Source organism: Cladophialophora bantiana, assembly GCF_000835475.1.
Source record: "Cladophialophora bantiana CBS 173.52 unplaced genomic scaffold supercont1.6, whole genome shotgun sequence".
Lineage (NCBI taxonomy): Eukaryota > Fungi > Ascomycota > Eurotiomycetes > Chaetothyriales > Herpotrichiellaceae > Cladophialophora > Cladophialophora bantiana.
Window position 1 is genome coordinate 564,831 of NW_015971580.1, and position 20,204 is coordinate 585,034.

The window sequence follows — 20,204 nt, forward strand, 5'->3', positions numbered from 1 at the left end:
CATGTGCTAGCCGCCCGGACCGGGACTGCCTTACCATCGCAGTGGGACGGGACACCATTTTCAACCGCCGTTCATGTTCGAGCAGCCTCGTCCCCTCGTGCTTCCGCATCAGATTCCGGGCCGGTTGGAACTACGCTGATTGATCACACGAACTAGGAGGCCTGGCCGCCATCCGGGCATCAAGAGGAGTCCTGTAGTTGAAAGTTGAAACCCACAGGAGTCGCGTTCCTCCAAACCTGTGAACCAAAACTAGCAAAACTCCTGGTTCGCCTGATTGGCAAGTACTATGCTCTCCGATGCATCATACAATGAACGACTTTATGGTAAAGAAGGCGTACACATAGTGGAATCAGACACTAAGCCTACACCTTCGCCAGCTGTATGGCAGACGCAGCCCTCTCGTGTTTCACAAATGTCAACAAATTAATATTGCTTCAGCATAGGAGGTCGACACCCTCATCTTGACTCAAAATGCATCACCGGTCTCCCCTAGAACGCCACAAATCCTAGCCGCGACCTCCCAATCTGAATTTCAATCATGTTCTTCATCAGAGTGACAATAGGATCGTCAGGCCCTATATTGTGGAGGCGGTTCCTCTAATAAGATATTGGCTACATCGTCGTTAGTGCTCAGATCGCCCCCCGGGGAAAACACCATCCAACCGTCCTGAAGTTCACTCTCGTTGACTGACGGCTCCTCCGGGCGCATTTCCGTTTGACCTGCTGAGACGTGTTTGTTCGGAAGTAGTCTGATCGGTATGTTCCCCAGACAGAAGCTGAATTTCTTGTTTAGATACTGCATTTTGAACGATATCTCCAAAGAGTGAGATCTGGCAATGTTGTAGGTTGAAAAGTCCGGGACGAGTATTGTAGCGGGTACCGACAGATCCGCAATATCTGCCAGGTTCGTTGCAGTGACCCCGGAAGTCTGCGCATCCGAGCATTCTGCTTGCCAGGGACCCAGAGATGGAGTTTCGGAAACGGCCAAGGGAGATGACGACTGCCGAACAAAGACACGTCTAGTCGAGGATGAATGATGACGACCCGCACGGACATGCGTGTATTGCCATAATGACAACTTAAATCTTTTGACCGTGAGATGATTGCCAAGTGGGACGCTCTCGGGCTGAGAACCTTTTGCGATCGAGTGGGCAGATGCTGATACAATGAGGGAGAGAGGCTGCTCTGTGAGGAGGATTCTTTTTGGGACCCGGACAGAGATATATATCTCCAGGTTTTTGCGATCTTCCGCCTTCACACCCCGTATACAACGTCCAAGACTCGACAATATCCCCCGCGAACAGGCTCCAGACACATTCTTAATGTTACACTGTAGCTTGTGTCGATAGTTGGTATAAGGCCAATCATCGCCGATGTCCAACTCTGTCTGGTGAGGTAGTGGCTGGACTTGCACTTCTTTACTAGCGGTCAACGTCTTGTTCAAGGAGATGGGTGTCCGAGCTGGCTGAGCTAGAGTCGCCTCGAGCGTATAGTTGATGGAACAGTGGAAACGACCACCATGGCTCATACTTGGGGGTAGTGGATGAAATCCCAGTGGACGATCATTCTTCCACGGATGTTCTGGATGGAAGAAATCTGTCGAATTAGGGGCGACTGCCCGCGGCGCGGCGGAAATCGGGATGCAGAAAGCGAATGGCCACATGTAACTGCCTTTTCGATGCGTATATTTTCCCTGGTAAAGGTTGAGATACTGGGAGAAGAGGTAGCCGACCGACTGATAGTCCTTCCTTGAAGTCGTCATGTCGCCATATGAATGGATCAAGAGGACAGAAGCACGGCCGCGGAAAGTGATGGACAGCTCGCCAATCGGTTGGTCATCATAGGTAACAAGCTTGACGACTCCCAACACGGGCGAACCTGGCAGGAAGGGCTTCCCATCATCGTTGGATATTGATATTGAAAGCGACATCATGGAACGATGCCCTGTCGCAGAGGCCCTTTCATGAGTCGCTTGAATGGTATGCCCCTGACGTGGAGAGCAATGGAATGCTTGATGCTCTTGCAGACTGCTCCATATGAAGAGGCTGGTGGAGGAGGTACTCTGTGCTGATGCATGTGTCGAAGAGACAATCCACCCAGCAGCTGCCGCCGCAATGAGCTTCCAAGTTCATGCTGTTCTTATGGAACGAATTTTGGCAAAGACCTCGGGTGCATGGAGGCCTTCATTTGACGTCCGATTATTGAATGTTGCGCTGGATCGGAACCTGCAACCGTCCGGGCCGGCAGAGCCGGCTTCCCGCTGCAGAGAGAGGATCCGCAATGCAGCTATTCTGTCACAAGTCTGGTCTAAGAGAGGGGAAGGACAGCTGTTGTTCATTCTATCGAAAATAAAGACGGACGGCGATGCATGATTCGAGAAAGAGAGTCTGGTCTGAAGGAGGATGTCATGGAGGAACGACCAAGGTGGAGTGTGGACTTGGTATCGCAAATAGGCATCAAGCCCTATTAATGAAAAATGAATGGCACCATCAGACAGTGAGACAAGACGGTCTTCGCAGTAAACATAAAGTCAATTCGCTGTTGGATCGAGGGTGACCTTCATAAGTAGTATTTTGTCTACCTTTGGAGGTAGTGGTGCTCTATCTTTTATCGATGCTATGAGTATTATTTGACACAGCGGCCACTTCGTCGGGGTTGAGTACTCTTTTACTTATTTTTCCTTCGACCTGGTGTCGATCACTGGACAAGGAACTTGTGTGGAGGACAAAGTACTCAACTACAGTCCCCCCGGCGCCCAGGAGGGATAACTCGGCTGGCTGTCGTCGTAATAGCCCTTTCCCTCAGGGTCGTACCTCTCCACCCTGCTGTCGAGAGCCTCCCCACTTTTGTCTGCATCACAAATTCCGTACTCGTGCAGGTGCTCGTAGAAGCCCAAGAAACCAAACTCACTCTCCACCCGCCAGCGCTCGCGCTCCCTCTTGCTCGAGTGATATCCCTCCAGAGTCTGCAGAATGACCTCGCGGTGGCCCCTTACGTCGACCTTGGGATCCCACGGCCACTTCCATGACGACTCCCCAGTTTTGACTTCCTTGCGGTTTCTGATCGGTGGGTAGTCCTTGTACTTCCGGTCGTGGACGTTCACCCACTAGCAGCAGCGTTCGATACTGGGAGCCCGCGTCCAGCACTTAGGGGGCGAGATGCCACCTAGTCGTAGTGCTGGCGCCAGTTCGCCAGTGCAACGAGCGCCTCGCAAACGCATGTGCGCTCAGGTTTAGAGCTCGGGGGGGGATTCGATTGCAATGGCGACAGCCGCTGTTGGTGATGGCGAGGCCCCTCTGACTAACGTCGTCATCATAGTATTTGGAGTCCCGATGGGCGGTGGGTCGGCGCTGGCATCGAAGACTGCAAGCGATAACCAGAGCGGGCTGACTAAGAGAAATGATTTGATGGCCATGGTAAAGTTCGGATCGGTAAGTATGAACAAAGGCTTCCGTGAATGACGTGATCGATGGTGAAATGAATGGATGTTCAAGTGTGTGGGAGAGATGTAGACGTCAGGATCGAGATGAGCTAGAGATGCTTGAGAAGGCACTCTCTGGTTCGGTGTCTGCGTGGGACATTTATACAAGTGCTGGCTGGAGGCAAAGGTCCTTAAAGGGAGTCATTAGCCTTGGTGCAAGGATAGCAACTGCCAAACTTTCGCCCTAGACTCCAGTGCACGCTTCGATATCGTTTGCGTACCAGAGGTTGATCGCCCACCGTCCGTGAACCGGAAACTGTTCATGTTAAACCAGTAGGCCGAGGCCGGCAAATATCATGAGGATCCATAGGGGCGAAATGAACGTGCAAGGCTGGCAACGAATAGGGGGAAGGGTGATACCTGGGTTCACTGTGTGCCCTTCGAAAGATCTTTGTGCTCACCTGGATCCCTTGTCATCTCCTCGCTATCACGGCCGCCGAAAGTCTAGAGAAAATAGACCGCCTCAGTTGCGACCTAAGACAATTTGGAGGTTGTGGAACCGAGCTCGCACCAGGCGCGGAAGATCATTTCGTGTCATTGCCAAAGGAGAGAAAGAATTCCTCATATCGAGATCAAGTTGACCTCCAACCCATCCAATTCCCACCCTAACTCCCGTTCTTTTAGCCACCTGCTTCCATGCATCAAAGAAGGCGCAGTCTCCGCTCGCGCCATGTTTTGCAACCCCCCTCCTCACAACCCCCAACACACACAAAGATCTCGCAATGCTCTCAGCACGATTGTGTACGCCATATATCATTATTCTGTACTTGATTCCCTCTCCTCGAACTGTCCGTCGTCTTCATCCCGCAATTCTTCGTCCTCGAGCAACTCCGCTGGTCCAGGGGGGTCGGCTCTGTTGTCATGCGCACCCTGAGTCTGGTTCCTGGCCTGCTCGACAGCGAACTGATGCTCCTCGGCATTACCATTCTCACTCGTCGGCGAAGGTACAGAATGCAGAGCGACATTCCCACTGTGATAGTGAGCATCTGCGAGCTCTGCTGCCATCTGAATCGCCAACGCTTGGGGGTTCATCGCTCGAGCTGCGTCGCTCGCCGTGCGTGCGATCCTAACCGCGACTTCTGCTTCGTCTTCTAGACGAATATCCGGGAGAGCGAGAGCGGCCAGCGACCCCGGGGGAAATTGGTCTCTCAAACGTTGGATCCGGCGGATCAAGTCTCGGGCCAGAGTGCCCATATCCTCCAACTCTTGGATATCGTGCGGATTGCTTCCGCCCTCTGCTTGGCCATCAACATCTGACCGCAACGGCACGCTCGTTTCTGTTTGGGGATGGCCCACACTAGGGTATTGAACGTTCAGACTCGAGAAGAACTCCACCAGCCCATCGATCGCCTCTTCTGTGCTCGAGGGGCTCGCCCCTTGTCCGTGGCTCGTCCGTCGCGCTTCTAGAGGTTTGCGCATCTTATCCTTCCGCTTCTTTGTCTTCTTGCCATGCCACGACCGAGCACTTAAAAAAGCTGGTGTCCTCCGTTTGCATTTGCCAGATCGCATTCTCTCCCACCGGCAGTTGGGGCAGAAAAACAAAGGTGTATCAGACGATCCAGTATTCGGTGAGACGTTTGCAGATAAGTTATTGTCCCCTTCTATCTGTGAAGATCGACATCCCTTGCAAGGACACGGGGGATCAAGGGTATTTGCACAATCAGCACAAACATAGACTTTGCATTCCATGCAGGGCTTCATGGCCGCTGTACAGCGTCGCCTGTGGTCGCCTGGCGCGGAACGCGACGGCGGACAGAAAAACGCCTTACAACCTCGCCATCTGGGATGTGACTCAATGTCAGGTCGAGCTGGCCGTCGAGGCGCGGAGCTCGGCTCAGGGGTTGCGGGTATTGAATGTGCTGAGGGTGTTGGGGACGTTGATCGGGACTGTGGCCCGGTGCTGCTCGAAGCCGGTGATAGTGGACGCTGGGGCCGATCAACTTCCACTAGATTTGTTCGCGATGGTCTCAAAGCGCTTCCAGCTTCCGCGTTCACCGAAGCTTCAGGCGTTGCAGAGCCTGTTGCTGTTGACGGGGATAATGAAGGGAATAAGGGCCGCGACTTGGCGGCAAGTTTACCGACCTTCGGTGAGCTGGCAAGGATCCCAATCTCGGCGGATTCCCCTTGCCCTGCTTCGGCTTGTTGCTTTCTTTTCGGTTGCCGCAGCATAGTGAGCAACTTTAAAGCCTTCTCGCTCGCCTTGAACTCCTGTTTCTCGACAGACAATTCTCTGTAGCCGCAAATCCTGGCTTTGACACGATCGCCAATATCATGTTTGATGCAAATCGGTGTCGAGCAAGCCTTGCATTTGAACTTCCACTGCTCGGAGCTGTAGCACTCATCACACAATACCCTAGGTACTGACGAGGGATGTTCTCCGGTGTTCAGATCTTCGACAGCGCCGAAAAGATCGTTGATGGACCCCCAAACACCTCCAGGGCCGTCGCCGGGCCCCCGCCAACTTTTTAGAGAGAAAAAGTTGGGAAGATGATGATCGAATTCAGGGTCCTCCCATCCTTGTCCAGCTGGGAGCGGTGCTGCGCGAATGCGATCGCTATCTCGATTTGAACTGTTGCTGAAGGTAATGCCACCACCACCCGAAAAGAGTGGCTCTGTACAGCACCATTTGAACTTGATATTCGGAAGAGTGTTCGCGTTTACGTTTTGGTTGCCGTCGGCCGCTCCATTTGGAGGTAAGTCTTGATCTTGCATGGAACACGGAGAGACGGCGTAACCGGGAGCCCACCAGAACTTGTTTCGCTCTTCCTCGGGAGCATTCTTGTTTCGCAGATAAGGACGATCGAAGGCGCAACTGGCACATAACGTCTTCCTGCATCCGACACAGTGCATCATTACAGAGCACTGTTCACATCGCTCGAGGATCTCCACCGAACAGTTGTGGCAAGTGATGTTTTCAACAAATTTTCGATGAGACTCTCTCAGATGCGCCGGCGTTGCTTTGCCCTCTAGGCCCGTTCCAATGGCTTCGCCGTTCATGCCTTCCTCGTCAACTTCCCAACTCCTGCAGTCCCATTTCCGCTTCTTCGTTAACGAATAGGTTTTGGGCTGATCGGTGGGGCCCAGCCAATTCCGGCTCCTCCACAAACGATCATAGACCACCCAGACCTCCCTGGGATCCTGCGGCATGCGCAGTTTCACATATCCTCTCCGGCGATAACACCTGGCTCCGGGGGTGGTGCACCAAGCGGTATCTGTCCAGATGCCTAGTTTATGGCATGTCAAGACCAGTTCGTGAGTGGGTTCACTGTCGCTCTCCTTCCGCGCAAGACTACTCGGAAGATAGGGTCTCCTCCTATGATGGCGGCATCGATAGGTATATAAACTCTTGAGAGCCAGTGTCTCGAAACCAGGGGGCCCTCCGGCATCTGGGGATTCACGAGCCAAGGCGTGCATTTGCAGCCATGGGTTGATGTGGTATTTTAAAGAGACATTCTTGCACCCTCGGACCGACACGTGGCGAAGAGTCTCTCTCCTTAATATGAGCACGGTAGACGTCAAGGTTGTGCCACTAACGGCCGTATTGTCCAACTCTAGGCTGGCTAATCTAGTGCTGAAGGGGTTTATGACTGTGAGGATGATTTGATCAAGGGCGTAATTGCTCGATGGCCGTGACGCGGTTCCAGAAAGGTTGACCGTGACAGAGGCGGTGGTGGCCGCAGGCTGATACAGACGCCATGAGATATATCGCCAGGACGTGGGAGATCTCGAAAAGAAGTCCCGTAGGTACGACGACGTCTGGTATAGCCTGAAGATGGTCTCGGTCGGCACCTGGGCGAGGAGTGATTCGAGGATCGGTGGATTGCAAGTGATCAAAAGTTCGAACGGCGAGAGTGTCTTTCGTACAGGCCCGAGAATCGGCAATGAGGAGGACTGTGATGTTTCTGAAGTGGCAGCCATAGTGAACAATTAGTCAATCGCGGTGCTATTGTCTTGCCGGGTGTTGAAAGTGTCAAGAACGCCGAACACATATTTCGGTCTTCAATGGAACAAATGAAACAAGACCAACGTGCTTGAGGGAAAGTGATCAGTGTTGTCCATGGACAAGTCTCATGACCGTGGATTTGGTTTGCAATCGCTTGGACAGGGCAAACAAGTGAAGTCTCATCGGGTTTAAAGAGAGAAGCCAACTCGGGCGCTGATTTGAGAAGGGCGCAGTTCAGGCTGGAACCGAAGACAAGTTGAGGACAAGTCCCCTCCACGTGATGAGGCCAGCACTGGCATTCACTGGCCTGCGCTGGCCCTTGCACCGCCCTATGTCGCCTCACTTGGCTGGGCTGCCATCTGGGTGACGTCGAGCCTAAATATCCAACAAGGCCCTGGGGGCGCCTCTAGAGGCACCGAGGCACTTAAATCAACCACTTCTCACAGCTGTGCACAGCCTACATATGGACTATTCTGCCTAGAAGGGACCTACCAAGGTATTTGGGTGGTACGGGGTGGTACTACTGCTAATCGTCCTACCCACTACTCCATGTCTAGCGAGCTAGTTGGGCTCTGTACAGCTGTGGTTGGATCAAATCCCGCACTCTCTGCTGGAAATCTGAGCAAGGCTCTAACCCTCTCATCTTGATCATGCATCAGAAATGCCGTGATGGCTGTACACTCCATCTTGCACCTCCCACTGCTCCACCACTGCTCTACCCCGATCATCAATGCTAACCAATGCGCCAGGATCAACAGTGCTCGCTTTTCCCGGGACAGCAACAATTGGAGATAGTCGCCTTCCACCACCGCGACGAATGTCACCAATTTGTTGAATGTTTTCATCCCCGGTTTCAGTCGACGAAGAAATAGGAGATGCTCCAGCGCTTCGTAGTAAGGATTGTTGTCGGTTGACGAGCCAGGGACAATTTCGCACAATTCAAGGAACAAGACATGGGTTTCATCGCCGGCCTCTGCGGTCATGACCGTGGCCGCGAGTTCCTTGAAGTCTGAATCGGTAAAAACCGGGTTCCAGACCGATCTCCAGATCACTTCGCCCAGTTCAGCATACAGAGCGTTGAATCCGTGCTGGATTGTCAGCCATCTCAAACGCTCCCTCCGATGCTCTGCCGGTGCGTAGACGAAACTCTTTCCCGGGTCCGGGAGCGGTTCGGTGAGCATAAATTGATGGACGCAGATAAGCATCACAGTCGATATCAGGGCATTCATGTTGTCCTTCGTGACGCCAGCGGACAACTCATCACGAAAGAGTTGGAAAGCTTTCTGAAAGTGGTAGAAGTTGGTAAGCTGATTCTGGTTGTGTTGAACAGGATGTCGAGCAGCGGGCAGGAGATGGCAGAGGTGTGCCGCCGCGATGCCATTAGCCGCATGCATGAGGTAAGGCTTTTCAAGAGCAAGATCAAAAGCAGTGGCTCGAATGATCTCTTGTCCCAGATCAGACCCCATGGAGCAATATGTGACCGTGCCGAAATGGTTGAATGTCTGAACCACGGGAGTTATCTGATCGGGGACTTCGAACGGAAAAGGCGAGGCCGGGTTGAGGAGGAGGCTCAAGGGAGTCAAAGTTCTGGAACTTGATCCTCTGCTGTTATTCATTATCAAGGATAGGGACTCAGTGGAGCCAGTATCACTTGAGCAAGAAGGAGCAGGACCATTCACCTGCTCCTTGGGCAAGATGACATAGGCCTTGCCCTGCACTTGTGCTCCTTTGTTGTAATCACAAGCAATGCCATGACTCTGGCACTTGAGGCATCCACCCTCTCTGTTCTCATCGCACTAGTGCCAACCCATTAGACCGTCCTCGGCCTCTGAAAGGAAAGTCGTGGAGCATCAACTACCTTGATTCGCCGTTGTTTGCAGGTCCTGCAGCCATGCCGCGACTTTTTGTGGGATCTCCTCGTATAGACAGTTGTCTTTTCTGGTGTTGGTGATTTTCCGATCTTAGCTTCGAGGGCGACCCTGAATACCGACTGCATCACCTTTTGTTGATCCAGGACGGTACGCTGCCAGGGGCCGGCAGGGAGGTTCCGCGCCATGGTCAAGGCCGATTGATTGCTAAGTCGGGGACCACGGTATTGGTGCCGTCGCCGTTCGAAAGGTGCGAGGGGATGGCAAAGGACAGAAGGAGGGTCGATACGATATTTGCCCTTCTCGACATTAGGCTGCCGTGTTGTCTTAGGACCATGTCTCCCTTTCGAACTTGCGCAATAGAAAATTGAATGGTCTGACAAGGAGATGTATCTGCCTTGCTATTCAATTTGGAAGGGGAGTTCATTATTTCAGGCGTCAGACTCGCTTGGTTTTTGACTTGGCCTCGAGTTTGGGGTTCAAGGGAAAAGGAAATCTTCGTATTCGGGTCTGGAGGCTGAATTGGGCATGGGCTTGATCTGTGCCTCCAGAGGGATATCGGGAGTTAGGAGTCTGACTCGATACCTATGTAGCAAGCTGGCTCATCTGAACAACGCTCAGATCAGGCTTGGATATATTATTCCCACACAACCTCCCCTTGATCCAGCTATAGATCTCTTCTCATTTGTGCATCCAAATTGACCAGGACCTAGTAACCGCCCAACATTGTAAGCTAGTCCAGAGCCAACGCATCGCTACTGACGACCACGCTATGCTTGACCAACTCCTCGTCCGAGCCTCCAAAGCTGCCAACACTTATCATCCCAGACAACAACCATCGCTCGCCCTCGTGAATGCTCCCTGAAAGAAATCTAACATGGCGAAATAGTGGAAGATAATTCCTAGGACCACAGCAACATGCCAGATATTGTGACTGCATCCAACATAATCGAATGATCCGGGCCACCACTTTTCAGGCACTTGACTTGCATATATGAGAGCTCCTGTAAAGTACACCATGATACTTTTCGCAACAGGTGCGTAGAAATAGAAAGTCCAAGCAGCCCCTCGGGTGTAGTTCAATTGCAGCACAGGCGCGAAGCCAACCACGACAAACGTGACGAAGAACGTCACCCGAAACCAGGCCATATCGGCTCGATTAAAGCTCTCCCGCCAAGGCAGGATCGCTCCGGCTATTCCCAGCACCGTGGTCATAGTCATATAAACCGCCCTCGATATGGGTTCGCAGTAAAATGCCGTCCATTCGGTGCTAAGTATGCTCGCCGCCACCAGAAGCGAGATGCCAGTGTAGTCTACACAAGCGAACCGATCGAACAAACGCTTGTCCGAGATGCTGTTCATGGTGTGCCACATTGTGGAGCAGATCATGCACTTGCAGGCTGCAGCAAAGAAACAGGCCGCTATCAGGACATCCATTTTGGTTGAGAGAGGGAATGTCGACGAGGAAGGATAGTAGTAAAAGGCTACGGTAAGAATAATTAGTAGGCCGATTGTATGTGACCATATATTGACCATCTCGTTGTGCGCGTGGAACATGGTGGTGAGGCATTCGACTTGTGTCTTGTTGAACCGGTAACCTTTGAGGATGTGAGGGTTATTCCTCCAGGGCACGGGGAGATCCTCGTAGTGGATTAATCTCGTCTCGGCAGCTCGGGTCAGCGCGTGGGAAACAGATTCGGCCAGAATATCTCGAGCCCGCAGCGCTTTGTCGAGACCGTCCTCCAGCATCTCTCGAGTGGCGTTGAGTGAGTCGTCGACCTTCCTCCACCCCGAGTCAATGAATTGTTTCTTCCTTTCATGCATCCGTGACTCCAGTTCCGAGAGAAAGGATTCCATCAGGCGCATGCCTTCCTGTGCTTTGTGCTCCAGAGTTTCTCTTGACGGCATGATATCGTTGTACCGAGTCTCGAGCGTATCAACCAGGATAAAAGCACGGTGCCTCGCAGCACCCCACAGCAGTTCGCCCGAAAGGGACGGTGCGCACGAGTCCCGTACATCGCTCAGGACTTGATATGCTCGCTCCAACTGAGCATCAAAGTGTAAAAGACTGTCTTGCCGGTATCTTTCTAGCCTGTCCAGCCTACTTTTCAGCTCACTTAGGAACAAATCGACTCGCACAAAGATTGCATCTGCGTTGCAGATGCTTGACTGCCGTCGTCGGGGAAGGGTATTGTAGGAATGGCGACGACCTCGGGGTAGGAGCTGTGCGCGTTCATGGTCTCTCGCAGGACTGGATTCGCGGCTGCCGGAAGTGGACTCGAAGGTGACTGTTTGTGTCGCACAGGACATTTTCTTGAGGCCAACGTCATGCGGCAGCTTGGGAGGACAGCAGGAAACGTGATAAGGTAACGAGGAGAAATGAGATCAAACAGGAGGCGTGGTAGGCGTCTGGCGGCAAGCTGCTCAGTGGCGCAGTCGACGTGTCGCGTGCAGAAATAGGAGTGACATAGGAAGAGAGGTACACGCTGAGGAAGCGGAAAAAGGTAGAGAACGGTAAGGACTGACTCTCGAGGGGAAAGAATGAACACTATGACTATTTAGATATTATGCCCATGTCAGGTCTCTAGGTGGGGGGTTTGGTGAGTTGGTTGAGAGGTGGCGATTGACAAGTCTCGAGGGTCTTGGAAGGCAGCGAGGAAATGCGGAAAGGTGCAGAACAGGCCAAGCAGGGCGAGGTGCAGGATGACGGGGCCTGGTCATTTGATCCATCCCACAAGCATTTGAGGGCCTGGTTGCTGCGGAATCAGCTCGTCAGATCGTGTCCCGATCAAATGACCGATCAAATGACCAGCATGAGATGTTCTTGGGCTCTCTCGGTCTCTCTTGGCCTCTCCTCGAATTCTCACCGCAGTGGAAATCTTCACATGCAATCAACGCCTTGTCCAATTGGTGGCATCCCTCTACCATCCCCCGCCGTTCTGAATGTACACTGGCTGACTTCTGAATGCACAGATGCATCAACAAGTGCTTGCTTGACATGTGCTGTGGCATTGCTCCTCCCCGCCTACGTTTTCCACTTCAGTCCTTCAGGCACGATCCTCATTCATATTTTTGGATTGGTTCATCGATGAATGGACCATATTTTGCGCTGTCTGGGAGAACCCCCCCCCTTTCCTTCTCTCCAAACAGCATGGAGAGAGATCAACGCTCCAGAACAATTCTAGTCGCTAAAGATGCTGTTTTCTCAACTACTCTGTACATTCCTTCTTTCGAAACCGGCCTTGGATCCAGCACCGGTACATCTTAATGCGCCGTTGCCGGTTGACGATCAACCGGCGATCCACATCCAGATTGCATATGTCGAACGCACTCCCCCAGATCGTTTCAAGCTGCTCCTTCTCGAAGAAATATACTCGGGTACCGTCTCCACGAACATAGAAATTATCCTCCATCCATCTCCCAGCCTTGAAGCGGACTTGTGCAAGATCTCCTCGGCCGTAATCTCTGAACAATACTTCCCCGCCCGGTTTGAGGGCCCGCTGGATGTTGACCAAAGCTTGTTGCCATTGCTTGGGATTCAGTGCCGAGAAGATGAAGATCATGATGACAATGTCCACACTCCCCTCATCGACACCTGGCGGCAGGCTCTCCCCAGCAACATCCCAGACTTCAGCTTCTATTACACCCTTCGAGTCTGCGTAATCTTTTGCGTTTCTCATTGTCTCAACCGCCTTCTTGCTGAAGTCCACTGCAAGGAGCTTTAAGTCCGGATTCTCGTTCATTCTCAAGATTGGAAACGCAGTGTTTCCGGCTCCCGCGCCGATTTCGAGAATTACCTTCCTACCAGCACCTTGCCTCGTAACCTCGTTCAGTACAGGAAATTCTTGAACGAGCCACTTTCGGTCTTTGAAGAATGTACTTGATTTTTGCTTGTAGAACAGGTCCCACCATTTCTCTGGGTGTTCGTTGAAACGTGCCCGGTCAAAGTCGGAGACGGGAGAGGCCCGTTGCGCAGCATATTGGGTCTCGCAGTACTCGTAATGTGTTGTGTCAGGGACTACGTGATCCCATGCATTGTAGGCAAAGATATCATCGTCTTCAGACAAAAATCGCTGTCCGAACTGAAAAGGGTCTGATCGCTTGGCATTCGTAGCAGGATCATGCGACAAGTGAGGGGGGATCATCTCTGTTGCAGCCATCCTGCCAGTAGTAGGGTCGCCATGTTGGGTCCCCAGATCGAGTGATGTGATGGCCTCTTCGAGTCCCCGATCTGGCGCCATCTCTTTGCAGGGTTGACAAGAGGGCAGAAATAGTTGTCAAAGGTGGTTTGTCGTTTCGAAATATTTAATTCCCAGTGCGGAGGAATTTCCACTCCGATTGGCTGAATGGTTTCACCCTCTCCTCCAAACAACGTCAACTGCGCTCGACTGGTTGTCTCGTTCACACCATCTGTCTTGATTTTGACTGACAAAGCAAGCGAGCAAGCGCAGCTGCCAGGATGGCGATTGACGATCTCATAACAGATCCAGCCCTGCGACCGCTACTGCAAACCTCCCATGCGACTCTGGCACAGGCGCTTTCTGTCTTGTCATGGCTGGAAGAACATGCCACGACAACCCCTACACCAGAGCAGAAACTTGAGCTGGCACAACAGCACAAGATCCTGAACGCATACCTGGCCAAACTACGAGGCCAACATCGACAGGCGGCCTTTGGAGCGCGAGCAACCAAGCAGGAGACGGCAGAGGCAAGGCAGGAAGTTGATCGGCTACTCTTACAGCTACAGAATTTGTACTATGAACAGAGACACCTATTGGGCGAGATTGGGACCTGCGAGGCGTACGACCATCTCTACATGCACCTCCCACTCCATCCTTTGAACGAATACATCGCAATGTTCCCCGATCAGGCAGAATTGCCAGAGCAGGAGTTGATGCCGTTGAGAATCGAATATGAAAAACAAGAGCGGGAGAAGATGGAGCAAAAGAGGTTGGAGCTGGTTAAGATCAAGGATGCGTTGGTCAAAGAGAACACCAGGAAGAGAGACGAGCTCAAGAAGATGGATGAGAAACTAGAGGTTATGATCGATGGACTCAAGCCCCTGGAGGAAGCGCTGCAGAAAGATCTGTGAAGGATGTTGAATCCCTCCCACTGTGGCCAGTGAGACACCCGTCATCCTTAGGGCTTCTAACTCCCGACAATAGCGGCTTGTTTGAAGGCCCATTCGGGCTTTGTCGGCGAGCTCAACACTCTTTCGTCAGCGCCATATTTGCTTCCATCTGGACTCGCCAGCCCCAATGTCTGCCGAACCGGCTACAGTAGCCCTTCGAGGTCTTCTCGGCATGGGCGTTCTTTCGATCTGCAACCGCCCATGGATTACTCTCAGTAATGCCCACAACAACATGGACCGACTACGAAAATGGTGTGTGACCGATCACACCATACAATACTTGCAAAAGCAACTAGAACTCGCGGCTAGTAAGCTGTTAACACATACTGCTTTCATCAAACCGCGTACGAACTGTGCCACACAATTCTCAAGTCAGCAAACGGGAATAAAAAGTCTACAAGATTGACAAGGCTACCCTCCTAGTCAAGACGAATACAATCCAAAATGCGCCCGGTACCCCCATACAACCCCTCCAGGGATCATCACCGTCAGCTGCCAGGTCTACAATGAATGTCTTGAATCTCTTCATAGCGTTACTGAGTTCAGGGGACCCCTATCGTCTATTCAGTATTTGGGCGTTGAGCAAACTCGACGTGCGCAAGAATCTCCTGTGGCTTGATGCCGTCTAATAAGTGGCCATCTCGTGGATAATAAGCGACGAGGACTTGTGCAATCCATATTTTGTGAGATTCGACAAGGTCTACGGGCCATCTTCAGTACCTGGGCCTTAATAGGATGAGCGGTGGAAGTCGAGTGGCTGGTGGCACCATGCTCTATTCTACTCAATATGTCTTCGCTGGGATACACATTCGACTGGAACTGGTCCATAGTGCGCTAGGGCTGTGCAAAGGCCAAATCAAATGCATCGCATGGAGCCTAATTCACATCACCGAAATTCTTTCCCCATCTCCTCCCTGGTGCTAAGCAGGACGTTGGAGGGTCGTATCAACAATGATCAGTTGAGAAAAGGCCGAATCCTGTAGACGCCGTCTTTTCAGTCCCAATATGTAATTAAGACAGGGGCAAGAGACGCCAATAGAGGCAACTCACGCAAATACGAGCGGTTTCATCGATTACATCCTTTCCTCATCGAGTCTGAGGATAGATGAAAAGGCGATGCCAACTCAACATGAATACGACTAGATATTAGATATGCCATAGCACATTGTACCCACAGAATAGACGGACCACAAGTCTGAAAAACCTGTAAACTATTATTGCGTCCACGGACGATTCAGAAGCCAGATACGGTACTGTACTTCCTGCCTTCCAGTGAATTCCCACGATCCTATGTAGCCCGCGTCAGATGAAGTGGGATCTGTGGTAACGCATTCTCCGAGCGGCGACGAGTATTCTGTGAGTGTCGTTTTGTGTCGGTTCAATTTATTACGCCGAAGTCCAAAACTTTCTGTACCTCTCCATTTGTGGTCCAAAGCAGCAGTCCTTCCTTTACCGCGTCGTCGTTGGAAAGTAGTAAACTGGTCCGCTGCTAACTGCAAACCCATCGACAGCCACCACATCCAGCCCTCCGGCATCAGCGTTGGCCTCTCCACCCCTGAGCAATTCGCTTTCTCTTAGCACGACTGAGGAACACTTTCGAACTGCCAATCCAACGGCCACTCCCCAAGCGGGTAAAGATACACTGGGTTCAGGCGCAATTGCAGGAATATCTATCGGTTCTTTTGGAGCGCTAGCTGTCGCTGCCCTCGCGGTGCTACTTCTGTATGGCCGGAAACAGTCAAGGAGGGCGACAGGAGACGAGCAAGCCAGACAGTCCGCCGCCGTGACGGTGATGCAAGCCAGTGCCGAGAGAAGCTGTCCAATCAATTTCTTGGAGGGCCGGCCAGTGTCTTACGGGCTTGCAGCTGATTCAGCAATATACAGCCCGCAATAGAACTGGAGATCAATGGGTCTGTTTGATGGGAAACCGACTTGCTATTTGGTCTTGAGTTGTGAGTCTATTTCTCAATTCCACGAAGACGAATAAACGTGAATGTACAAAGAATATTTAATTAATAATTGATCTTCAGCTAGCGTTGATAAGATGATTGTCTGACGCATATCGAGGGCTATGCTCTTCATGTTTTTGCTTCGAATACCGAGTACTAAATTATTGTATCTTGTCTGGTGAAACGGGTAAGAACCATTCTTGTAGGAAGGCGGAAGGGGGAGGGGAGAAAGTAGCCCGTGAGAAGGAGGTATGTAGTAGCAAACAACATTGTCGAAGAGCAACTCGCGCGTGGTGGAGAATGCACAGTGAGTGATCAATTGTACCTGTACTCGGTCGTATGGAATTGGTGTCTGTGGTGGGAGAGCACAAGGCTGGGTTTGCGGTTGAATCTGCACAAAGCGCCAGGCAGGCGGGTTTGTGGCTTGGCGGACAGCCTGATGCTTCTCGCTGTCTGCCTTTTCTGAGTCTCACCTCCCCACCTCGACAGAGCAACTCACAACTCAGCCAGCCTTCCATGTCAGATTTCATATGAATCGTGGGTTGTACTCCTAGGAAAGTCACGAAAGAACGGAGCTATGGCCATTCTTGCCTCTTTATTTACCTGCTGCTCCTCGAGTGACCGCCCAAGTAAACTTGACGCCCATACCCGCCATGCCCGCATCATCGCTGTCACCAATGGCCAACCCGATCGCTACCGATGTCCTCCTTCACAGCCCCTGAGTTATCCTCGCGACAACCCTCCAGAGTATAAAGACATAATCCAATATCCCCCAACAGCCGTAGACGAGAAGTCTCTTCCTGTAGACTTTCAATTGACCGTTGAAGACGAAGAGGATTCGCCGCCGCCAGCATCACCTCGTTCTTCCGTCATCTCAATCCCCTCGACCCGACTCACGGACCTCACTACAGCACGAACCGGCGAAACGACGCATCAAAGCCGAAGAGAAAGCCTAGAACATGTGTGGACTCGAACAAGTCTGCCTGCGTACTCAGAGAGGAGTCCAAGTCCAGCAACCTTACCCGCCACTGCGAGAAATGATGATAGGGATGCAGTCTGGCAACATCCAGTTATGGCGAGTGATTGGCTTGAAGTATTGCGACAAGGGACGCAGGCTGTGCAAAGCAGGAACGACAGATGATACAGTAAAAATGGGACGATGCTACAAGGTTTCGGGTAACACAATCCGTTGTTTAATCAATGACGTCTCGAACCGTGTTCTCGAAAGACAACATGAGAGCCTCTGCGGCCATACCAAAGGCCGCAACCATCTTCAGGACGATACTTCTACACCGAGCTCGCTTTGGACATCGAAGATTCCGATCACAAGCTCCTCACAGCTACGGAAACAACTTGTAATCTAGTGCATCCTCCGAACGAGCTACCTCGACTTGACTAGTAGTGATTGTTTTGCGCTTGAGATGTGGCCGTAGCTCTGGGACACAGCGGTAACGGATGAAACCGCCGCGATTTCTAGGGGCCCTGTTGCTAGTGTCAGATCCATGCGCTGTCGATGATCAAGACCAGCACCAGTGTGACCGAGGAGAAGGGTCCATCTCACCGGGATGTGCAAGACGTGCAAAGTTGATTTCAGCACTGCACTCTAGGCTACATTTTGTGAGACGACACGGGATTCTCAAGACCAGCGCAACTTCAGGATAGGGCCGACCGCGGAGACAGGGAACACTGTGCAGCAAGGCTGGCCCTATATCACGACTGAAAAGGGAGGGTCCCTATCAAACATGGTCACCGTTGTCATGTAGAAGATATATCTGGCTCGAAAGTCAAACATCAGAATAGTGAACACTATGTTGTATATATCGACTTTGAAACATCCACAGCCCGCAGGGTATTACGCCCACGGCACATCTCGCCCCACGAGATTCCACACCGCCATACCTGACATAGTATAAGAACGCAGCGACTGCCCCAGGGCAATGCCCAGGGTCGACTATTGGAGAGGCTGATCGGGAGTGTGCGAGAATGACGTAGGGCACCTGATCGCCCGTGTTTCCCCAGGCATGCATGGCAGAACCGGCGAAGCGGCACCAGGCGACACAGCTCTTTTGACAGAACGGCAACCCCACGATCCAATGAGGAAGAAGCGCACACTCACCGTCGCCATGAAAATTCCGCCCGAAACGCCTTTTCGCGGGGTTGAGAATGATCGACAATGTGGTTAATCTTTGGTTGCACTTTTCACCCGTTTTATCCTCTCTCAAAATGTGGGGTGAAGCTTCGAACAACGTCGTCCGCAAACTCCTTGCCAACGGCGTCAATGCTCATGCCCTTAGATGGGTCAGTGGTGCTCGGTTACCAGGCGAGGGCGTGCCGGACGAATTTAGGATCTCCTACAAGGTGAAAGCTCAAGGCATTCTTTGCACCGGATCGGAGATCTTCCTACCAGAATGGCAGCCAACTCCAGTGCCTCCTCGAGCTCGTTTTCGTCCGCAGCCGAAGGCATAACTGGAGGATACACGGGCGACAGCCTCACGATTAAGGTCATGATCGCATTCTTCCTCGGTCTGGCGATGTACAACGCTGTCGAGTTACAGGTTCTCATATTCGGTACATTCAAGAGGTTCCGAGGCCTGTACTTCTGGAGCTTACTCATATCCAGCATGGGCATTTTCCCCTACTGCATAGGATTCCTTTTCAAATACTTTTCGATTCTCACGAACGCAAAATGGTTTTCCTTGCTGCTCTTGAGCGTTGGCTGGTATCCGTTGATAACAGGTCAAGCAATTGTCCTCTATTCGAGACTCCACCTTTTGTTGACAGGTGAGAGGAGAGACAAGATTCTCAAGTGGACGAAATGGATGATTATTGTCGATGCGATTGTTCTGCATATACCGACGACAGTCCTGACAATCGGATCAAACAGTGACACACATACCCAAGCCTTTGTGGATGGATACAACGTGATGGAAAAGGTCCAGATGTGTGGTTTCTTTCTTCAAGAAGTCGTGTTGTCATCGATCTACATTATGGAGGCCATTCGCATACTTCGCTCTTCGGTCCAAATGAACACCAAGAGACTCATGTATCAGCTGCTGGCGATCAATGTCTTGATTATCACTTTGGATCTAGGGTTGCTAGGTCTGGAGTGTGCCTCGCTCTACATCCTCGAGACAATCACGAAACCGGCCTTTTACTCCATCAAACTCAAGCTTGAATTCGCCATTCTCGGGAAACTGGTCGATTTCGTGGGCGGAAGGAACTCATCACTACCGTTTGCGAGAGATGAGAAGCGGAGCTCTTCCGCTTTGAATGGAGGTACCGATATATCTGAGTTTGTGGACCTGACGAAGGTCGACACTGATGTGACGAGGACATCTCAGCCGTCGCAGCCGAAGCGAACCAGCATTTGGAGCAGGCCCGGCATTCGGGGTCAGGACTTCGATTTGGAGATCGCAAGGCTAGAGCACGTGGAGACACTTCCATCCGAGGCGAGGATACCCAACGGAGACTTTGCGTCCCCAAGGCAATAGAGCATCAAGACCTTGGACGGGAAATAGCGGTGCGGCTAAGATACTGCGCCACAGTCATCATTGCTGCGCAACTGGCAATACCGCGATGCAGCCGCTACCTCTATTCTGTCTCTACAGCTCAGAGAGCAAGGCTCAAGCTTTCTGTTGCCCTTGTCGATTGAAGGCAGCCATATCGCGGCTGGGCAGAACGTGTCGGTCAGTGATCACAAAGTTGAGTGCGATCCGCATTCAAGGCCTTCGATGAGACCGGGTAACAGTCTTATAGACAGATTCTTGGGTCCATCTATCTGTGAATCCTTTGCTCGTCCTGCTGTTGCTGCTTGCCTCTTCCACCACCTGGA

At 51.9% G+C, this 20,204-nt stretch overlaps 9 protein-coding genes across 9 annotated transcripts; 3 read left to right on the plus strand and 6 right to left on the minus strand.

The window, feature by feature from the left end:
- Positions 1-568: 568 nt before the first annotated feature.
- Z519_04526 (uncharacterized protein) lies at positions 569-1,930 on the minus strand (the record flags this gene model as incomplete). The annotated part of the gene is made up of 1 exon (XM_016762272.1): positions 569-1,930. One exon carries the CDS (start codon positions 1,928-1,930, stop codon positions 569-571), a length of 1,362 nt encoding a protein of 453 aa, XP_016621219.1.
- An 807-nt stretch (positions 1,931-2,737) lies between these two features.
- Positions 2,738-3,745, minus strand: Z519_04527 (uncharacterized protein; the record flags this gene model as incomplete). The annotated part of the gene is made up of 2 exons (XM_016762273.1): positions 2,738-3,106; positions 3,659-3,745. 2 exons carry the CDS (start codon positions 3,743-3,745, stop codon positions 2,738-2,740), a joined length of 456 nt encoding a protein of 151 aa, XP_016621220.1.
- A 492-nt stretch (positions 3,746-4,237) lies between these two features.
- Z519_04528 (uncharacterized protein) lies at positions 4,238-7,399 on the minus strand (the record flags this gene model as incomplete). Its single annotated transcript, XM_016762274.1, has 1 exon — positions 4,238-7,399. One exon carries the CDS (start codon positions 7,397-7,399, stop codon positions 4,238-4,240), a length of 3,162 nt encoding a protein of 1,053 aa, XP_016621221.1.
- A 567-nt stretch (positions 7,400-7,966) lies between these two features.
- On the minus strand, positions 7,967-9,480 carry Z519_04529 (uncharacterized protein; the record flags this gene model as incomplete). The annotated part of the gene is made up of 2 exons (XM_016762275.1): positions 7,967-9,220; positions 9,283-9,480. 2 exons carry the CDS (start codon positions 9,478-9,480, stop codon positions 7,967-7,969), a joined length of 1,452 nt encoding a protein of 483 aa, XP_016621222.1.
- Positions 9,481-10,111: 631 nt separating this feature from the next.
- Z519_04530 (uncharacterized protein) lies at positions 10,112-11,602 on the minus strand (the record flags this gene model as incomplete). The annotated part of the gene is made up of 1 exon (XM_016762276.1): positions 10,112-11,602. One exon carries the CDS (start codon positions 11,600-11,602, stop codon positions 10,112-10,114), a length of 1,491 nt encoding a protein of 496 aa, XP_016621223.1.
- An 899-nt stretch (positions 11,603-12,501) lies between these two features.
- Positions 12,502-13,533, minus strand: Z519_04531 (uncharacterized protein; the record flags this gene model as incomplete). Its single annotated transcript, XM_016762277.1, has 1 exon — positions 12,502-13,533. The coding sequence occupies one exon, from the start codon at positions 13,531-13,533 to the stop codon at positions 12,502-12,504; it is 1,032 nt and encodes a 343-aa protein (XP_016621224.1).
- Positions 13,534-13,751: 218 nt separating this feature from the next.
- Z519_04532 (uncharacterized protein) lies at positions 13,752-14,384 on the plus strand (the record flags this gene model as incomplete). The annotated part of the gene is made up of 1 exon (XM_016762278.1): positions 13,752-14,384. One exon carries the CDS (start codon positions 13,752-13,754, stop codon positions 14,382-14,384), a length of 633 nt encoding a protein of 210 aa, XP_016621225.1.
- A 2,565-nt stretch (positions 14,385-16,949) lies between these two features.
- Z519_04533 (uncharacterized protein) lies at positions 16,950-17,513 on the plus strand (the record flags this gene model as incomplete). Its single annotated transcript, XM_016762279.1, has 1 exon — positions 16,950-17,513. One exon carries the CDS (start codon positions 16,950-16,952, stop codon positions 17,511-17,513), a length of 564 nt encoding a protein of 187 aa, XP_016621226.1.
- A 1,082-nt stretch (positions 17,514-18,595) lies between these two features.
- Positions 18,596-19,863, plus strand: Z519_04534 (uncharacterized protein; the record flags this gene model as incomplete). Its single annotated transcript, XM_016762280.1, has 2 exons — positions 18,596-18,670; positions 18,718-19,863. The coding sequence occupies 2 exons, from the start codon at positions 18,596-18,598 to the stop codon at positions 19,861-19,863; spliced, it is 1,221 nt and encodes a 406-aa protein (XP_016621227.1).
- Positions 19,864-20,204: the final 341 nt, after the last annotated feature.